Below are 18,957 nucleotides of genomic sequence, written 5' to 3' on the forward strand. Positions count from 1 at the left end.
AAAGTGTTATCAGTTCAATAAGGCTGTTGGTTCTGCCCGGTGATTCTGCGCAGACATAGCTCACATACTGGTAGTAAGTTCGGTACAAGGCTTATGTAAATTTGAAGGAGACCGGCGGTACCGTTCCCTCATTTACGAAAAGAGCTATTGTGAGTTTGAAGGTGACCGGCGGTGCCGTTACCTCACTCATATGACAAGATATTGTGAATTTGAAGGCGACCGGCCTTGCCGTTCCCTCATTCATGAGACAAGGTGTGGTGAATTTGAAGGCGACCGGCAGGTGCCGTTCCCTCATTCATAAGGCAGGGTGTTGTAACCACCCGTTGTAACCACCCGTCAGTTCAAACGAAGTGTCCGTATATGTGGTGGCCCGTTTCCTTTACCGGCCACCCTGCCCGAGCAGTGTTATGGTCCCCGGTTCCCTGGGATACATATGCTGTATGCGAGGCGCGCACGGCGTTGACAATATGTTCCCGTAGCGTAAGGAACTTACGCAATACGAGAGAACCTCTCGTAAGAGAACGATACTCGGTTACTTAACGTAACCTCGGTTCTCTCTAGAAGAGGGAACGAGTATTGCGTTCCTTGCCGTGCGCCCCGCGGGCTTTTACGCTTCAGAACTACGAAAACCGAATATGCAGCCCGTGAGCCCTGCTTATATACACGTGGCCACGCCCCACCTGTAGGCAAATGAAGCCAGGTGGGCGCGAAGCGCCCTCATTGGTCGCCACGTCACGCGGGCTCACCGATAGGCTGCTGCAGTTGCCAGCAGAGCAGCCAATGGCACGCTGGAATAGCCTGCTATGGTCTGCCAGGCTGCCGCACTGCGTTGACAATGTTACAAAATTAAGGATAATTTGGGGTTTTTCAGAAATCTCGAAGAAAGAATACTTTCCCGTAGCGTAAGGAACTTACGCAATACTCGTTCCCTCTTCTAGAGAGAACCGAGGTTACGTTAAGTAACCGAGTATCGTTTTTAAATATTATATTATATTAGCTTTAATATCAAATTAATCTAACTGCTACAGAATAGCCATACCCTGATTTAATTCCCAAATATCCCAAAGGAAGGTTTCGTCAGAGTTAGCTCACCTCTGTGGACAGATTTGTTTCCAAAGTATAGCCAAGTAAACACACAAAATCGTTTAATTAAAGCACTTTCTGCCTCTCTGTAATTGGTCGATAAATCAGGCATCAATCCACAAATGGACACACCAATAGCCTCTTTATATATATTTTTACAATAAAACTTGGTCTAGTGCACTAACATAAATTCGCCTTTTGTGTTCTAAGAGAGAAAGTAATACCGGTTTGGAAAGACATGAGAGTGAGTAAATAATGACAGCACTTTCATTTTAGGTGAACTATCCTTTCAAGAACCTGCTCACTTAGCTGAATGATACAAGTACTCTTCAAGTAAATTAGCACCGACTTTCCTTAATATAAAGTCATATGCTATAAAATGGGCCTGTCACAGGCTGTCATATTCTTGATGGAGAACGCTGGGTGACAAATCACCTGCAGGTCGGTTTGACGCGGATCTTCAATATGTACATGGCAAAGAAGCGTTGAGTGTTTGGATTGATTTTATGTCCTTCCAGATAGAAAAATGATAAATGGAATCTCTCCACTTTTATTGCATTTACAAATCTGGATGACAGACACAGGCTCAAATGAATGTTCAGACAGCAGAATCTTTAAATAGGCCCTTAGAACAGCAGATGATTCCAAAAAAACTTTTTGATATTCCCCGGATGGTTTACAGCCCTTGTGTTTGTTTGTGTCAGCATAAACTATAAAACACCTAACTTTAAAAGATAAGGCAATAAACAGCCTCCATATAGCAGTGCTGAAATAATAGAATACCCTCTGACACCAAATATACGGGTATAATATTCGGATATGAGTAATGCCCAAGTCATAAAGAGCTCAGCATCCCACACTGCAGTGTAATATATGCCATAATGTCCGTGCCACCGGCTGTGTGTGTATCACCACTTTTGCATTGCTTATTGCTCCAAAGGTGCTGCATATATTCATTTAGAGAGAAGGATGTAACATTTTTTAACAGACTGAAAGGTCACAGCTGTTTGTTATCAACCACCAGCCACCAGTCACCAGTTGTGCGGCGCTAATAATTGAGTTGAGAAAGCTTTCTAAAATTGACTTGATTTCATTTCAAGCCAATTCAAATCAAACTTCGTTTCATGAATTAAAAACGAGCAAACTCAAAAACAGGCCCTAATCATTATTAAAAGACTACTGACATTGTAAATGATTGCCCTTCACTGTTTTTGTCTCTCCGATATGCACTCATGCCGGCGGTGAAGGTCTATCCATCAAGCTGATGGTTTAGTGGCTGAAGATTGGAGGTAATTGTTTCTCAGGCTGGTGTGGTCATTAAGAGTGAGGCAGACAGCAGGAGAGAAAGCTGCACTCTTCCTTGCACTGAGACAGCATTTTAACTGCAGGTAAATACAGGCTTTTCACAGAGCTGCACTGATTCTGCTCAACAAACCCTCCATCAGCCCATCAACACTCTGAGATGCGATGAACAGCTCTGAAAACTGTCAAAATCCTGTTAAGAGTGTGTACCGTATGTGTGCCTGATCGAGTACATAGGGACTGTGTGCAGGTGTTTTTAGAGGTTGTACATTCTGTATTTGTACTAGACTAGTGTAAAGTGCTCATTAGCATCCATTACTAGTTACTGCTGTTTAGATTTGAACTCCTAAGCATTAAAGTTCTGCTCATCACCCACCATTTAAGACATGGATGGTACCTCAAACTGTGGCAGATTGTTGAGGAAAGGTGTGCTATTACATTTCAGATGTACCATTTTCATTTGCCACATGATAAAATGTGTCACCTTTATTTATATAGTGCTTTTAAGGTTGTAAAAATACCATCAGGTCACGATTCAATACATATCACTATACGATATTATTACGATACTCCAAGACATATGGTAAAAGGTAAATAACATATGTACTGTTGATTAAAATGTTAAATTTGGTATTACATTGGGGGTGGAAATTAATAAGCTTGGACTTGGTGGTGGTAACCCAATGCACAGGACAATGGTGACCACAGAATAAAAATATTTGTGATTCTGAAAATACAGAATTACTTTAGACGAATATGCTTGCACTCTGTCACTGACTATATATATTTAAAATAATGTAGTCCACTTTTTACTGGTAACATACAGCATTTGGCATTATCAGGACCCACAAATATTCCCCCATTGCATTATTATACATTATATTCAACATTATACACTACCAGTCAAAAGTTTTGAAACTGTACTATTTTGATTGTTTTTGAAAGTAGTCTCTTCTGCTCACCAGGGGCCTCATTTATAAACGTTGCGTACGCACAAAAGAAGGCGTACGCCGCTCTCTACGCAATAATTGGTATTTATAAAAAGCAAACTTGACGGGAAAATGTGCGGTCCTTCACGCAAGCTCTGACCCAGGCGTACGCACAAAAACGGGTGAAATGAGAAATGGCGAAACCGTCGGCAGATGGAAGAAACACGTGAAACTGTAGAACGTTGTGTAAAAGAAATGGTTATACTGCCTCTCATAAATAACATGAAGACTTCACAAAGCAAGTCTTACAATTAACAGCCTAAATGAACACCCGTTTGATCGATCTGCAGTGTAAAACAAACGAAAATTACAACAGAAATGCAAATTAACACATATTTGCAAAAAGAAAATTGAAATATGTTCTACAATAATATTGGCATGTTATGCAATTCATCCTCATAAATAATATGGTAAACAGAACGAAATAATGTACAAAACTGATATTCTCGTCTGATATTCTCGTCTGGCGGAGCAGATAGATGCAATTAGATAGACAGATAGATAATTAGGGAGATATAAAGTTGTTTTCATAGTAAAAATATATTCATCAGCTACGGAATCATGGTATTCATGCATATGCTTTTAGTTTGTTTTATTTTTGATAAAATAACGTATGACGTATGTCTCTCAACCATTCAGAAAACTGCAAGAAATTACATTTGCACTGAACTATTTCCCATTTCCACGTAGATAATAGGGATAGGGATTAATTGGGATTCCCCAATAATTGCCGGCAGTCTCTCATCAAGAGGGGTCCGCTCCGGTGTCCCCTCTCCCCCACCCGTGGCAGACTCTGGCGATGGAGAGCTAGACGCTTTTTTGCCTCGACTTTGATGTCCGACCATTTCTTTTTTATTTCGGCCATGGTCTGAGGTTGTGAGGCTACAGCATTTACGGCGTCTGCAACCTTTTGCCACTCAAGTGCCTTTTTGGCATTAGTAATGCCCACACTGTGCCCTCCAAACAAAATTTTTCTCCTCTTTTCCACCTCGCCAATGATAACTTCTACTTCACATTGAGTGAAGTTACGTTTTTTTGATTTCCTCTCTGTGTTTGCCATGATTTCGCAAATTATGAATATTAACTTGTGGGCGTTTCACGGACTATTTATGGGCAACTATGGGCGTGACATGAAGCCGCAAAAGCTGCGCTACATTTAGAATTGATTGTGATTTATTAAGGGAAAACAGCGTAGGATGTGCGTGCGCACGGTTTTATAAATATGAATATTTCTGTGCGTACGCACGTCCTATGTTTCATCCGCACGCCACTTCTGACGCAAATCCTACGCAAAGTTTTATAAATGAGGCCCCTGGACTGCATTTATTTGATCCAAAATACAGCAAAAACAGTATTATTGTGAAATATTTTTACAATTTAAAATAACTTTTTTTCCTATTTGAATATAATTTAAATGTAATTTATTTCTGTGATTCAAAGCGGAATTTTCAGCATCATTACTCCAGTCTTTAGAGTCACATGATCCTTCAGAAATCTTTCTAATATGCCGATTTGCTGCTCAAGAAGCATTTATTATTATTAATGATGAAAACAGGTTTTTTTTAGGATTATTTAATGAATAGAAAGTTCAAAAGAAACAGCATTTATCTGAAATATAAAGCTTATAAATGTCTATACTGTCACTTGATAAATGTAATGCATCCTTGCTGAATTAATTTCTTTAAGTCCCCCCCAAAAATATATAATTATTACAGACCCAAAACTTTTGAACGGTAGTACAATGTTACAAAAGCTTTCTATTTCAGATAAATACTGTTCTTTTGAACTTTCTATTCATCAAAGAATCCTAAAAAAAGGATCATTTCTGAAGGATCATGTGACCCTGAAGACTGGAGAAATTATGCTCAAAATTCAGCTTTGCATCACAAAAATAAATTACATTTTAAAATATATTCAAATAGAAAACAGTTATTTTACATTTTAATAATATTTCACAATATTACAGCTTTTTTTGTATTTTTAATAACATAAATGCAGCGTTCGTGAGCAAAAGAGACTTCTATCAAAATAGTACAGTTTCCAAACTTTTGACTGGTAGTGTATAGTAGTTACCGACAATAAACTATGAAAACTTGAATTTTTTCTCACACAGTAATTTTCATTTTGGGTGAACTATACACAATACAGATTGTCACAATCCATGATACATATTGTTGCATTTTTGTATTGCGATATATTGTGACACGATATATTGTTACACCCCTTTGCTTTATACAACACAGACTATTTCAAAGCTGTGATGAACAGGAAAATAATGATTCAGTGATGTAAACAATTCAATTCTGTTGTAAAGAAGCTCTAAAAAGGTACAATAGTGACTGACACGGAGCGGTAAGCAAGCAAAGATTTGATGTAAGGGTGTTGTGTACAGTACCTGCTCGTTAACTCTGCTGTGGGATGGCCCGTGGTGGATCAGTATCTGAACTATGTCCACGTCACCTCTCCATGCGGCCAGATGCAGAGGAAAACAGCCCTTACTGTCTGCCACATTAGTAGAGGCTTCAAACTGCAACAACTTCAACACCACGTCCCTGAGAGAAAGACAAATAAGAACGGTTTCATGTTTTTGCAATTGTGTGGGTGATTTTCATTCTTAAATAATGAAAATCCCATAAATCTTCTGTGGTACCATTTAACATCGCACGCACAATTACGAAAATCCCATAAATCTTCTGTGGTACTATTTAACTTCGCAGGCACAATATGAAGGGGGTAATTGTGCTCTAATCTTAATAATACATAATTCATGTTATGCAAAATCCCTTTCCCACTCTGGGCTGATTCTTACGGCAAATGTTTAAACCACCCAAAAACCTTAAACCAATCTAATTCTATCCCTGCTTTAAAAAAAACAGCCTAATCTGACACAGCCCAATGCCAAAAACCTCTCACTAATCAAATAAAACTCTAGCCACCCTAATATAGCTGTATCCAGACTCACAAACCCTGCCCTAATCGGACCTCGCCCCTATTTCATAAACCCTGACCTAATCTGACGTGATGTATATGAGCTGGATTACACCTCTGGAATCTCAAGTAATCCTGACGTCTAGCACTTTCCCTTTTTAAATCCATAACACCATGTTGTGAGGGAGTCATTGTCTGATGTTCTGAGGTGAATGTGTGCGAAGCTTGTTATGCATAAGCGTTCATTCATTTGATTGAGGATTTTACACCACTTTTCAAGAACCTGTAAATGAATTAGAGAACTTGAGTGTGTTACCTGTGTCCGTTTAGAGACGCATGATGCAGAGGTGTGTATCCTGAGCCGTCTGCACAGTTTACATTGAGGCCTCTCCACATACTGCAGAGGAGAAGAGATATTGCTCAGAACAGAACAGTGAACACAAAAAACACATCAGTACAAAACTAATAAACACAGACAACAAAACCATATACAGCTTATTTCAGGAGTTATTTCTTTAAAGAGCTGATCTGAGAGCTGATACAGCAGAGATTGAGTAAACTACACTCATGCCAAGATTGCTATGAGACTCTCTCGTTTCTCACGATCTCCAGAAGACCTTAAATGCTGCTTAAAGACACACGCACGTTTACCTCAATATCTAAATGGGGAAATACCACAGAAAAAAGGTTTTCACACTTTTTGTTGCCAAGGACTCCTAGTATGAAGAGGAACTCTTTCTAAATAAAAAGGCAAAATAAAAACATCTATTAATATTAACGCAAACTACTGTATGAACATCACAAAGGAAGGGAAGCTTCCACAAAACGATGCATATTTAGTTTTTAGTTGTTGTTTTTTTAAACTAGGTCTATCAAATATTAAAGAGTTAGTTCACCCAAAAATGAACATTATGTCATTAATTACTCACCCTTGTCTCATTCCAAACCTGTAAAATTTTATGAAGCGACGAGAATACTTTTTTTGCGCAACAAACAAACAAAATAACGACTTTATTTAACAATCTTTTCTAGTCTGTGCTAGTCGTAGTTTAAACAGTGCAGCACATCCGAGTTATACGGCAGAACGCTGGCTCACCATTGGCTAGCTCCTGTGTCAGCATCACACGCATGTGTGGTGGTGCTCACGTGAACAGCGCCGGCCAATGGTAAGCCGGCGTTCTGACGTAGCGCTTCAAAAGCGCTGCACTGTGTTCTCTATGGCAAGGAGACTGAAATTGTTGAATAAAGTCGTTATTTTTGTTTTGTTTTTTGTGTACCAAAAGGATTCTTGTCGTTTTATAAAATTAAGGTTGAACCATGGGAGTCACATGGTCTATTTTAAGGATGTCTTTACTACCTTGCTGGACCTTGAAAGTGGTAATTAAATAGCTGTCTATGAAGGGGTCAGAAAGCTCTCAGATTTCATTAGAATATCTTAATATGTGTTCTGAAGATGAACAAAGGTCTTATGGGACGACATCAGGGTGAGTAATGACAGAATTTTCTTTTTTGGGTAAACTAAACCTTTAATAAAAATACAGAATACGCAAATGTGCGTCGTGCCGTGGAGGTGGTCGCAGGAAGGCGTCTCTGTCTGCTCCAGCGCCGCAGCCTGCCTAACGCCAGGCAAGGTGGCGCTCTTAACACGGACAACTCATCGTGGGTACATCTGTGGCTCAGTTCTTCCATATGCAGCCCCCTCGGGGGTCATATGTGTATCCATAAGTCCCCCCTTCGGGCAGGCACTTGTTGCGTATTTCCACGTGGAATATGCTTCCCAGTGTACCTTGGTATTCCTGTGTGAAGTTGGAGTCCTTCGTCCGTACTAGTCTTACGACAGGGAACTCACACTTACGCAGGGCACTGGATGACAGCCGAGTCGCTTGATTAAATTGGGACCCCCATTCGTCAGTCACTGACATTACTCGGAGTGACTGAACGAAAGGGAACGTCTCGTTACGTATGTAACCCTCGTTCCCTGAGGAGGGAACGGAGACGTAACGTCCCTCTGCCACTTCCACTGTACCGCTGGAACGGCCAGGAGTTCAGTCTCGGCTCCTCAGCAGGTAACATAAAGCTATATTGCCAGCGTACTTCCTTATATACCCACGAGGTGGGGCAGAGTTATGCTATGCAAATTCCGCATGCCCATGGCATTTCATCGCCATTGGACTCTTATTTACTTCTCAAAGTTGATAGGCTTCTAAGCGAAACCCCCACTTGTCAGTCACTGACGTTACGTCTCAGTTCCCTCCTCAGGGAACGAGGGTTACATACGTAACCGAGATGTTTTCCTCATGGGGACCAAAGACTGTCCCCACAAGGTCAAAGATGTCTGTCATCCTTGTGGGGAATACCTGTACCACACACACACAGGACACACACGTTAACACCTGAGAACAGCTGAAGTCCAAAGCTTCAAACTTGAACATGAGGAGGCAATAGTACTGATGTCTAGACTGATAAGTAGACTCACCCCAGACAGACATGAGGACGATAAAGGCCACAACCCACAATATGATTCACAACATGACTGACCAATCGCAGGACAACAGGAAACACACACACACACACACACACACACACACACAGTGTCCCATGCTGCCATAAATAGACATTCCAATAGTCTGCAGAAACAACATCAGACAAAGGAGCATGAGAAAAACTTCTTAAGCTAATTCAGAGGACAACAACTGAGAGTGTGTGAGACTATGGAGAGGGAACCAGGATGATCGGGACCCTTTAAAGGAGTATTTTGGGTTCAGTACAACACAACACAACATAGAAAATCATCCTGCTCACCACCTCAATAAATTCTATATATTAATTGACAATTCAGGATACAAATATCATATACATTTATTAATTCATAAATTTAAAAAAAAATATTTTTCTATGAAATTTTAATAGAAGATATTGAACTATATTACCATTCAAACGGTTTTTTTATGTTTTTGAAAGAAGTGTCTTATGCTCATCAAGTTAAAAATACAGTATTATTGTGAAATATTTCAATTAAAAATGTCTATTTTAATATATTTTTAAATAACAAAATAAATTTAAAAAGTGCCAATTGATCGTTCAGAAATAATTTAATATGCTGCTGCTAAAGAAGCATTTCTTAGTATTATCAATATTGAAAACTGTTGTGTTGCTTAACATTTGTGTGGAAACAATGATAATATTTTCCCAGGATTATTTGCTGAATTCAAATGGACAGCCTTTATTTGAAATATAAATATTTTGTAATATAAATGTCTTTACAGTCACTTTTAATCAACCTTATGCATCTTTGCATTGATAAAATAAAAGTATTCATTTATTTTCCAAACTTTTGAATGGTAGAGGTTTTGTTTTCAAGAATGTTTTGTCAGGACAGCTGTATGACTTTTTGCTTTTAAACTATACAAAATATTTTCTGTGCTAATTGACAGAAGCCACCTTTAGAGCTGAACTTACATTGAACCCAGAACATTTCTTAAACTTCAGTCATACAAAGCAAATACTACAGACACCATCAAACATCAACCTGAGAGTCTATCAATCAAACGATCAGAGGAAAAAACCCTTCAAAAATTCTGTTTCATTCCAAATTGCTGCTTTTACTCCACACATACCAAATGAGCTGCTCAATTACGCACAGATATCATGCATTTCAGTATTTGTTTGCAGCTGATGTGTCTTTGAAGGACCTTTGTGCGTCAGTACACATCAAAGGAACTACAGACAAGGTACAAATTGAGTTAGTTAAAAGCATTAGGTGGATCTGCAAAACAAGGCCGTTTCTCAACGGATTAGGCAACTATGCAGGGTATTTCCTCCAAATAGTGAGAATCAACTACGTCAAATGTTTACTCCCTCTGCATTCAGCAGAGGTCACAGTCTGCGGCAGTGTGAATGTGGCTGTATGAATGTCTCATGTTGATGATTTTGGTGAGACAGAAAGACTGCGATAAAAGTATAAGACTGTGACAAACGGGAATCTGATCATGTTTTTCTCTCTCTTGCACTCAGAGTGAGGGAAAGCCCTGCCTTTGCTGTGAGTGTATGACTCATCCTGTGTGTGGAGAGCACCGGGGTGCTGCACTGCATACAGTATATCAGTATCACCCAACCACAAACACACAGCAGCACACAACTAATTGGCATAGCTATACACTCTGGAATCTTGAGTAGTTGGAAGTGCATAAGGGAGGGTTATTGAAGAGGAGGATATGAATAGATGTTGAGAAGTCGAAAAGAGAGAGAGAGAGAGAGACGCTTAAATAAGCTCAGACTGAGAACTGACAACTGCTCTCTAGACACACAGTCACAAAAACAAACTTAAAATATCTCACACAGACAAACCACGCCAAACAACTATGCATCATTTTGCACAAAAATACTTTTTTTTATTTTTGTCTCTCTTACACTCACCAAGGATGCATTTATGTGATCAAAAATATTGTAAAAACAGTAATATGAAATATTATTACAATTTAAAATAACTGCTTTATATTTTAATACATTTTAAAATATGTGACCCATGCTGGCAAAATGAGTCGCAATGATCACATTTTATATTGTTATTTTCTATTAACACCTTCAAAATGATGCATGATTTGTTTGAATCGGACGAAAAATGACTGTGCTACACCTGTTTGAAGTCAATTTTGAAGGTTCCAAAACAAAATCACCAAGCAACCACCATACCTTAAAATCCCTGGTAATAACACCAAGTTTTTGACATACACCAAGTCAACACCAAATATCTATAGTAAAAAGTAAATATTCAACTTGTTTTCCATGATACCACAATTGTTTAAAGGGTTAGTTCACCCAAAAATGAAAATTCTGTCATTAATTACTCACCCTCATGTCGTTCGACACCCGTAAGACCTCCGTTCATCTTCGGAACACAAATTAAGATATTTTTGTTGAAAGCTGATGGCTGACAAAGGCTTCAGATAGGCCTCCATTGTCATTCAGTACATTTACACTCCCAAGACCCATAAAAGGCACTTAAAACGTTGTTACAAAGTCCATCTCACCACAGTGACTCTACAATAATTTTATGATGCGACGACAATAGTTTTTGTGCGCAAATTTTTTTTTTAAATAACACCTTTATCCAACTTGTTCTTGTCTTCCATGTGTGCCTCCACGACGCATGCGCGAGAATATTACGCAGATCCGGCGTTCGGACACATGACCCAGAAGTGATTTGTTTACAAGCAGAGGAAGACGCGCGTATCCAAGCTGTTGAATTCTACATTGATCGTGCTTTAGGTCTCGGCGTAGTGCTCAAAATGGGGCTTAAGTGTGCATTTCATGGTTTCCCGAACCCCGGCGCCACGTCATATTCTCGCGCATGCGTCGTGGAGGCACACACGGAAGACAAGAAGAGGTTGAAAAAAGTTGTTATTTTGATTTTTTTTGCGCACAAAAACTATTGTCGTCGCATCGTAAAATTATTGTAGAGTCACTGTGGTGAGATGGACTTTGTAACGACGTTTTAAGTGCCTTTTATGGGTCTTGGGAGTGTAAATGTACTGAATGCCAATGGAGGCCTATCTGAAGCCTTTCTCAGCCATCAGCTTTCAACAAAAATATCTTCATTTGTGTTACGAAGATGAACAAAGGTCTTACGAGTGTCGAACGACATGAGGGTGAGTAATTAATGACAGAATTTTCATTTTTGGGTGAACTCACCCTTTAACATTAGCTTAATAAAAAAGACAGTCTCTATAAGACCTACTGTACTGCACTGATCTAGAATAATGTTAGTACATATTAGATGTTTTTCCCCAAAAGTTATTCAAAAGTTTGCATAACACATATATAACAGATAATGTTTGCATGAATACTCGCCAAGACAGATAATTCTGTGTATATGTGTATATCGGGATTGTGCGCTGTCTGAGTGTGCATCTTCGGATCTGTCAGTCAGTGCGAGTAAGATTGTTTTCATGGACAAAGGAAAGGTACTCCTCTCTGAAAACGTACAAATAATGATACTTTTAGAAGTTTAATTGCTATTCGGAGCATTGGGATCTCTATAGATGAGGGCTTAATTAACTCTTTTTGTAAAAACCTCAAAATCGAAATTTTTCACTTGTTTTGCCTGTAGCTTGAAATTATCCCGTGCGCATTCCGACTCATTTTGCCAGCATGGGTCACATATAATTTATTTCTGTGATGGCAAAGCTGAATTTTCAGCATCATTAACTCAGTTAACATCAGTGTCACATTATTCTTCAGAAATCGTTCTATGCTGATTTGGTAAAAAATTCAGTGTCTTATTATTATCAATGTTGAGTAGCATGTTGATTCTTTGATGAATAAAAACTGCATTTATTTCAAAAAGTAATATTATAAATGTCTTTACTGTCACTCTAGATTGATTGAATGCATCCTTGCTGAATAAAAGTATCTACTGTCCTCAAATTTTTGAACAGCAATGTATAGGCCTGTCGCAATAATCAATATTTCGCACAATATATGTACATGACCTCAATAATTTTTTGTGATGCAATATATCGCCCATTATGTTTACATGATAATGAATGTCACCAACATTTTACTCGATTGTGCTGTCATCTTGCATGTTTTCCCTGACGGAGGCGAAAGTGGTTCTTGGGCAGTTCCTTCATACACAGAGCAGTTATCAACAGGTGAAAAAAGGCGCCATTTGAGGCGTTATAGTGTTTTCCTGACAACTACTGACAGTTTGGAAGAATAAGTCCAAATGGACTCGGTTTCAAAGCCGCAATTTCCTGTTCCGGTGCACATATAAATGTCAACGCAGAATGATGAGTGTTAAAGCCGTTTCACAAGGGAAAATGTTTATTTACTATTTATTCAATTTTTTTTATTTTATTTAGGTGAATATATTTTTTACCCCTAATTTCCATGATCTAAAGAATTAAAAGACTGTCATTTGAAAGTGTGTAGGTCTACATGTGCACAGAGCGCCCTCCGGCTGCCAGTATGAATTGAAAACAACATATAAGAGTCTCAATCGCTCATGAATAGGCTACATCTGCGCATTTTGAGGAAGTATTGAATAAAAAATACTCCTCTGTTTAGAAATTTGACACAGACATATGAGAATCTATCAATATTTCTCCTCATCTGCACACTTTTGAACTAAAAGCCCTGAGGGATGTTGATTTGTCGCGAGTCTTCGTGAGGAGAATAGGAGTTTTTTTTATGAATGAGATCAGCTGAGGCTCATATTACAATCAAACGGTACTGACGCGGTTTTCATATTCATAACTCCTGACACATATTAACAAATTACTGTCACTATAAGACTTTGAGAATATAACAGAGGTAAAAAATGGAAGCTTCACTCTTAGATCTTTTAAATGATGTATAGATTGTCATGGTAATTACTTAAATCTGACAGTAATTTGAGCTAATTTAAACAAATAAAGCTTGAGGGTGTATGCGTCCTCAATACGGTTAAGAGGTTAACAAATTACTGTCACTATAAGACTTTGATGGGCGTTCCGTTTCCGAAAATATCTGCACAGACTATACCAATCACAACTGACTGGGTCATCGGACCAATCACCGCAGATTAGCGTCATGTAAAGGCGGGGTTTTGAAAAGTGAATCACTAAAGGAATCATTTGAGAATCGCTGTCAAAACAGGTATAAATGCATATTATAAGAAAACTAAAGTCTTTTTTGTCATTGCATGCATGAAAAACTGTTGTTGGGGACTTCTAAAACAATATTTGGAACATTTTAAATGCCATAATAGGTACTCTTTAAGTTGGCCACGTTAACCAACAGAAACCATGGTTTGATAGTGACTTCTCAAAGCAAAACGAAGCAAAACATGAGGCTTCCTGCATCCTGATTGGTCGATTGGCCCATATTGTTTGAAGAGGCTCAATCAGATTGTGCGTCAGATTGATTGGCAGGGTCTGCTGATGCCCCTTTCCTTTCATTTCCACAGGAGGATAATTAAAACCAGACACGAGCAATCAATAACCGCACCGTACCCCGAGGGCACAGGAAATGCACTGATGTCATTGATTCTCCCATGAGCCCGCTGAGTGTTATTGGGCGTGTGTGGCCTCCTTATGAGAGATCACAGACATATGAACATGCTCAACAACGTCTGGCATGGCTCAAGTTGGTGTTAATTACACCTAGTCAGATCTTTCATGTCTACCTGCAGTCTGTTTCATAACAGCCATTTCTCAGTACAATCTAATTACAGAAAATCGCTTTGATTAATGATGGGGCAATTTGTTGTTGCATACATCATCAATGCGGGAAACCTGACACGAGCGCACGCACACTCAGCTAATACATCAGCCCACGAGGAAAGTTTCTAGGTCTGTGTGTGAATGTGTTGAACAGCTTTTGTATATGCAGTGCTGCCAAACGATCTGAGCAGAAGCCGAATTTAGATTTTAACAAGCTGCTCTCCACGTAAGCAAAGCTTAATCGGAAAGCCCAACACAAGGGAGCAGTATGAATCCCTCAGGCCTACCACAGTCTTAATCTCTACTTGAAGGACAAACAATGACTAAATGATACACAAGCAAGAACAGAGTAGTAAGAACATAGTGTGCTTATGACATTTGTGCTAAAGGCCAGTAGAGTGTGGAGAACCGTATATATTCTGTGGTTACTTCTTACCAGAGTTCTCGCCAGTGTTTGACCACTGCTATCCCACAATGCATGCTGCCTCCCTGACCAGCCAGTCACAAATGGGCTTCAGTTTGGACTACTGTATGTTTTTATAGTAGGCCTACCTCTGTACTAACTGAGCATGCTGCATGGCAAAATCTCAAATAACTGTTGCTTATGTTGCTAATGTTGCTAAGCTAACAGTGTGATACTCTAATAAACACAAACACAAATATATTTAGTTAAATAAGCAACTTTTTATTAGCTATTTTACTATTAACTATTTTAATCGATATTTTTTGGCATTGAATGCTAAAATGTTTGCACTAGAGAGATGCTAATGTTGCTAAGCTAACAGTGTGTCAAATTTTCCTTGGATTGAACTATTTTATTTAATCACTATTTTTGGTAGGCTGAAATTTTTGCAATAGAGTTGCTAATGTTGCTAAGCTAACAGTGTGATCCTTGTAAATACAAAAATACATAAACAAATATTGTATTTTGGGTTAAACAGTCAATTTTTCTTTGGATTTAACTATTTTAATCACTATTTTTGGTAGGCTAAAATTATTGCAATAGAGTTGCTAATGTTGCTAAGCTAACAGTGTGATTCTTGTGAGTACAAAAATACATAAACAAATATTGTATTTTGGGTTAAATAGTCAATTTTTCATTGGATTTAACTATTTTTGGTAGGCTAAAATTATTGAAATGGATTGGATTGTAGGGCTGGTCATTTTTTGAACTTTGAAGCTTCGGTAATAATTAACACCAAATATTCTAAGCTTCGGAGGCTGAACATATTCTTCTCTTTAAAAAAGGCAGGACTTATTTGCTCATAGAACAGACACTGCACTAGGGATACAAAACACACCTGTCTGTTACGTCCCAGTAACAAGCTCCTATATTTCACAGTAGATTAATTTAGATTGATAATAATAACCGGTAATAGGCTTACTGCGACAGGCATAACACCGGTTACATCACTTGCCCACCGCGGCACTGCCCCGAACCGTCATTTTTGATTTTTTATAGTAATAAAATAATTTAGTTCAGTTAGAGAACAGACACTACAAATAAAAACTGAACGTGCTTGCCGAAATCGCAGCACAGACCAGCAGGAGTCAGATTTCATTCATCACGAGTGAGGAACAGAATGACAAAATGACGGCGGAAGGTTTGGTCTCAACGCGGAATGTAAAAGTGCCTATTTAAGTGAGTTTGTCATTGTACTATTTTGTTGTTGTGTTTTTCATTTAATAAAAATAGGCTAATGAACCCACCATTCAAGCAACCCGCCCCTGAATTGGCGCTAATTCTAAACCAAAAGTAAAATGGTCAGGGTCGCACTGTCATTCATTCACGGCCCCACAGTGCGCATGCACTGTAATGTGACGGTGAGGGAATATTTTCTCACCGTCACATCCCTAACGGGTAAAAAGGCTAATACATTTTGATTCTATTATTCTTTTTTACACAATCTCAAACGAACGCAGCTTAACCCAAAATGCAAGCTCAGGCATGCACATGAGAATACTCAGTTTCAGCGAACACTTAGACTAAGAAGAAGCAAATAGGTTTATTAAGTAGAACGAGGTTGGGTTTCTATTCAACTGTCCTTCCTAATAAAACGGCTAGGCTATAAGATAATTGTAAAAAAAAAAAGAGGATTGTATTTCGCCAGATTTTATAGTGTAAACATATTCAAGCGTGAATGAGAACCGTTTCGAGGGGGATGGCAGGTGTGCAAAAAAATATACATATATATTTGAATCCCAAAATTGAAAATCGAATACCAACCCAACGAACGAATATTCTGGTCCAGCCCAATTGGATTTAACCATTTTAATCACTATTTTTTATATTTAAAGCTAAAATTATTGTAATAGAGTTGCTAATGTCGCTAAGCTAACAGTGTGATACTTTTAAGTAAAAAAATACATAAACAAATATTGTATTTAGGGTTAAACAGGCGATTGTTCATTAGATTTAACCATTTTAATCACAATTTTTTATACTGAAAATGTTTATACTATCTATTTTTATACCAAAATTATTGTAATAGAGTTGCTAATGTTGCTAAGCTAACAATGTGAGACTGTTACTGATAATGTTTTCGATATAATAATAATGATGATAAGAAAAAGTAGAAATGTTTCTTTACCACCAAATTAGCAAGAATGATTTGTGGAGGATCATGTGATACTGAAGACATACTCAACATACATTAAAATAGAAAACAGTTCTTTTAAATTGTAATAATATTTCACAATATTACTGTTTTACTGAATTTTGATCAAATAAATGCATCCTTTGTGAGCATAAGAGACTTCATATCGACCCCAAACTTTTTAGCGGTAGTGTATTTTTAACTGAACTGATTCCAATGCATTCTGGAATTGCTACACAAAGGATGGATTTGATTCTGCATTGGATCTTGGCAGCATAATTATGCTGTCCACCTTTTGGAACAGCTTTCTCATTGGGAGCATGCCAATGACGCCTTTAAAGTCTGCCTAAATAGGCAGCTCACTAAATTTTGGAACAGTGCTTTTGTGTTTCTGCAAATGACTGTGGGTTCTTTATATAAATGGTAAAAAGTAACATTAAACCAAGCACACATAGAGCATCATGCAGAATCACCAACCTAAGCATTTAGAAACACAATTTGCTGATGCACTGGACTGAGGTGGTCATCATCAGTGCTTGCCACATGACTAAACTCTAGGGTCTTAAAGGCACAATATGTCATTTTCACCGTATATCGAGTAAATACGATATATATAAATACAAAATATACGTATTTCACCATATAAAACGCTGTTTTATCATATTAGATACATTTGAGTGTGTTGAAAGTTATGTTATGCTACTCTGTGTGTTAGCTTGGCGGCTACTATGAGACACTTGTTGCACACTGCAGTAAGCTAGATCGATATTAGGCATGGTAAAACATGGTGCTCGCGGTAAATCAAGAAAACGAGATTTAAACTGTGTTGAGCTATCCTAACAATGATTTGTTTTCTGATGATAAATGTATCCAAACAGTTGCTCACCTGTCTAATAAAACATAATACATTAAAGTGAATTTGGTGTTTCCATGGTTTCTACAAAATGAAATGGAAATGGAGGGTAACGCGGGTATGATGACATTTATAGGCGACGCACTGACACAGTCCGTTTCCTGGTTAAAATTGTATATTTCTCTGGATTTAAACATTCTTTGCAAACACTTGGGATAGTGTAAGAACACATTAATATTTCTACTGGTTTTTGGGTATTTTAATCCAAAAATCTTACATTTTGTGCCTTCAATTTGGATTTAGCTTTGATCTACTGGAGAAGAAAGTGTGGGAGACGAACCAGGTCTGACCACACCAAGCACTTGTGAGCCTGACCTGACCTTAACTATTGATTACCAATCTAAGAGATGAAGAGAACATGCTCTCATCCTCTTTTGGTCTTAGTGTCCATCCTGCCGAGGATCAAACAGATGAACCTCCAGGGCATCAGTGAGGTCAGAGATCCATCACCTCACTGCAGTTACCTACAATGACCCGGAGACTGATTACTGAGAGTGATCCGGGTTATCAGTCAGTCACGGGAGGACAGCTAGCCTACATGTGCTGACATCTTGTCTGCCTAGTGCCTAACTAAGAGCTTATCTGAGCAATTACAGGCCACAAGATTATACATAAACATAAAACTGGCGCACACAAACATGGCTATATATGGACTTTGTTATGCTGCTGCATTTGTACAACTAGCTTTACTTCTCTAAACAACAGTAAACATGCATGGAGAAGCGTTTTGTGTATGCATAAATCTCAAAAATAACGGTGTTGAAGCATCTTACACCTGTGCGCGCCTGTGCCATTCACTATGGTAACCAGCTGACAGTTCAGGCATGATGGGATAGACATTTGAAAGGGTTGATGTTTGTAATGAGAGCAGCTGTGCGGTTTGTACACATCCGCTTCCTCTTCCGAGAGCACTACTGCCGTCAACACGACTCATCACGTGA

The 18,957-nt window shown here is 38.5% G+C and overlaps 1 protein-coding gene across 5 annotated transcripts in view; it reads right to left on the reverse strand.

Annotated features, from left to right (window-relative positions):
- Positions 1-18,957, reverse strand: part of anks1b (ankyrin repeat and sterile alpha motif domain containing 1B) — a 239,810-nt gene that overhangs the window by 174,954 nt on the left and 45,899 nt on the right. For all 5 annotated transcript variants that reach the window (XM_079818229.1, XM_079818230.1, XM_079818227.1 and 2 more), the window contains exons 2-3: positions 6,619-6,699; positions 5,770-5,926 (exon numbers count right to left, since the gene is read on the reverse strand). In XM_079818229.1, the coding sequence (XP_079674355.1) occupies positions 5,770-5,926; positions 6,619-6,699 (238 nt within the window). The remainder of the gene's footprint in view (positions 1-5,769; positions 5,927-6,618; positions 6,700-18,957) is intronic.

This window comes from Gobio gobio (genome assembly GCF_949357685.1).
Source record: "Gobio gobio genome assembly, chromosome: 5".
NCBI classification, from domain to species: domain Eukaryota; kingdom Metazoa; phylum Chordata; class Actinopteri; order Cypriniformes; family Gobionidae; genus Gobio; species Gobio gobio.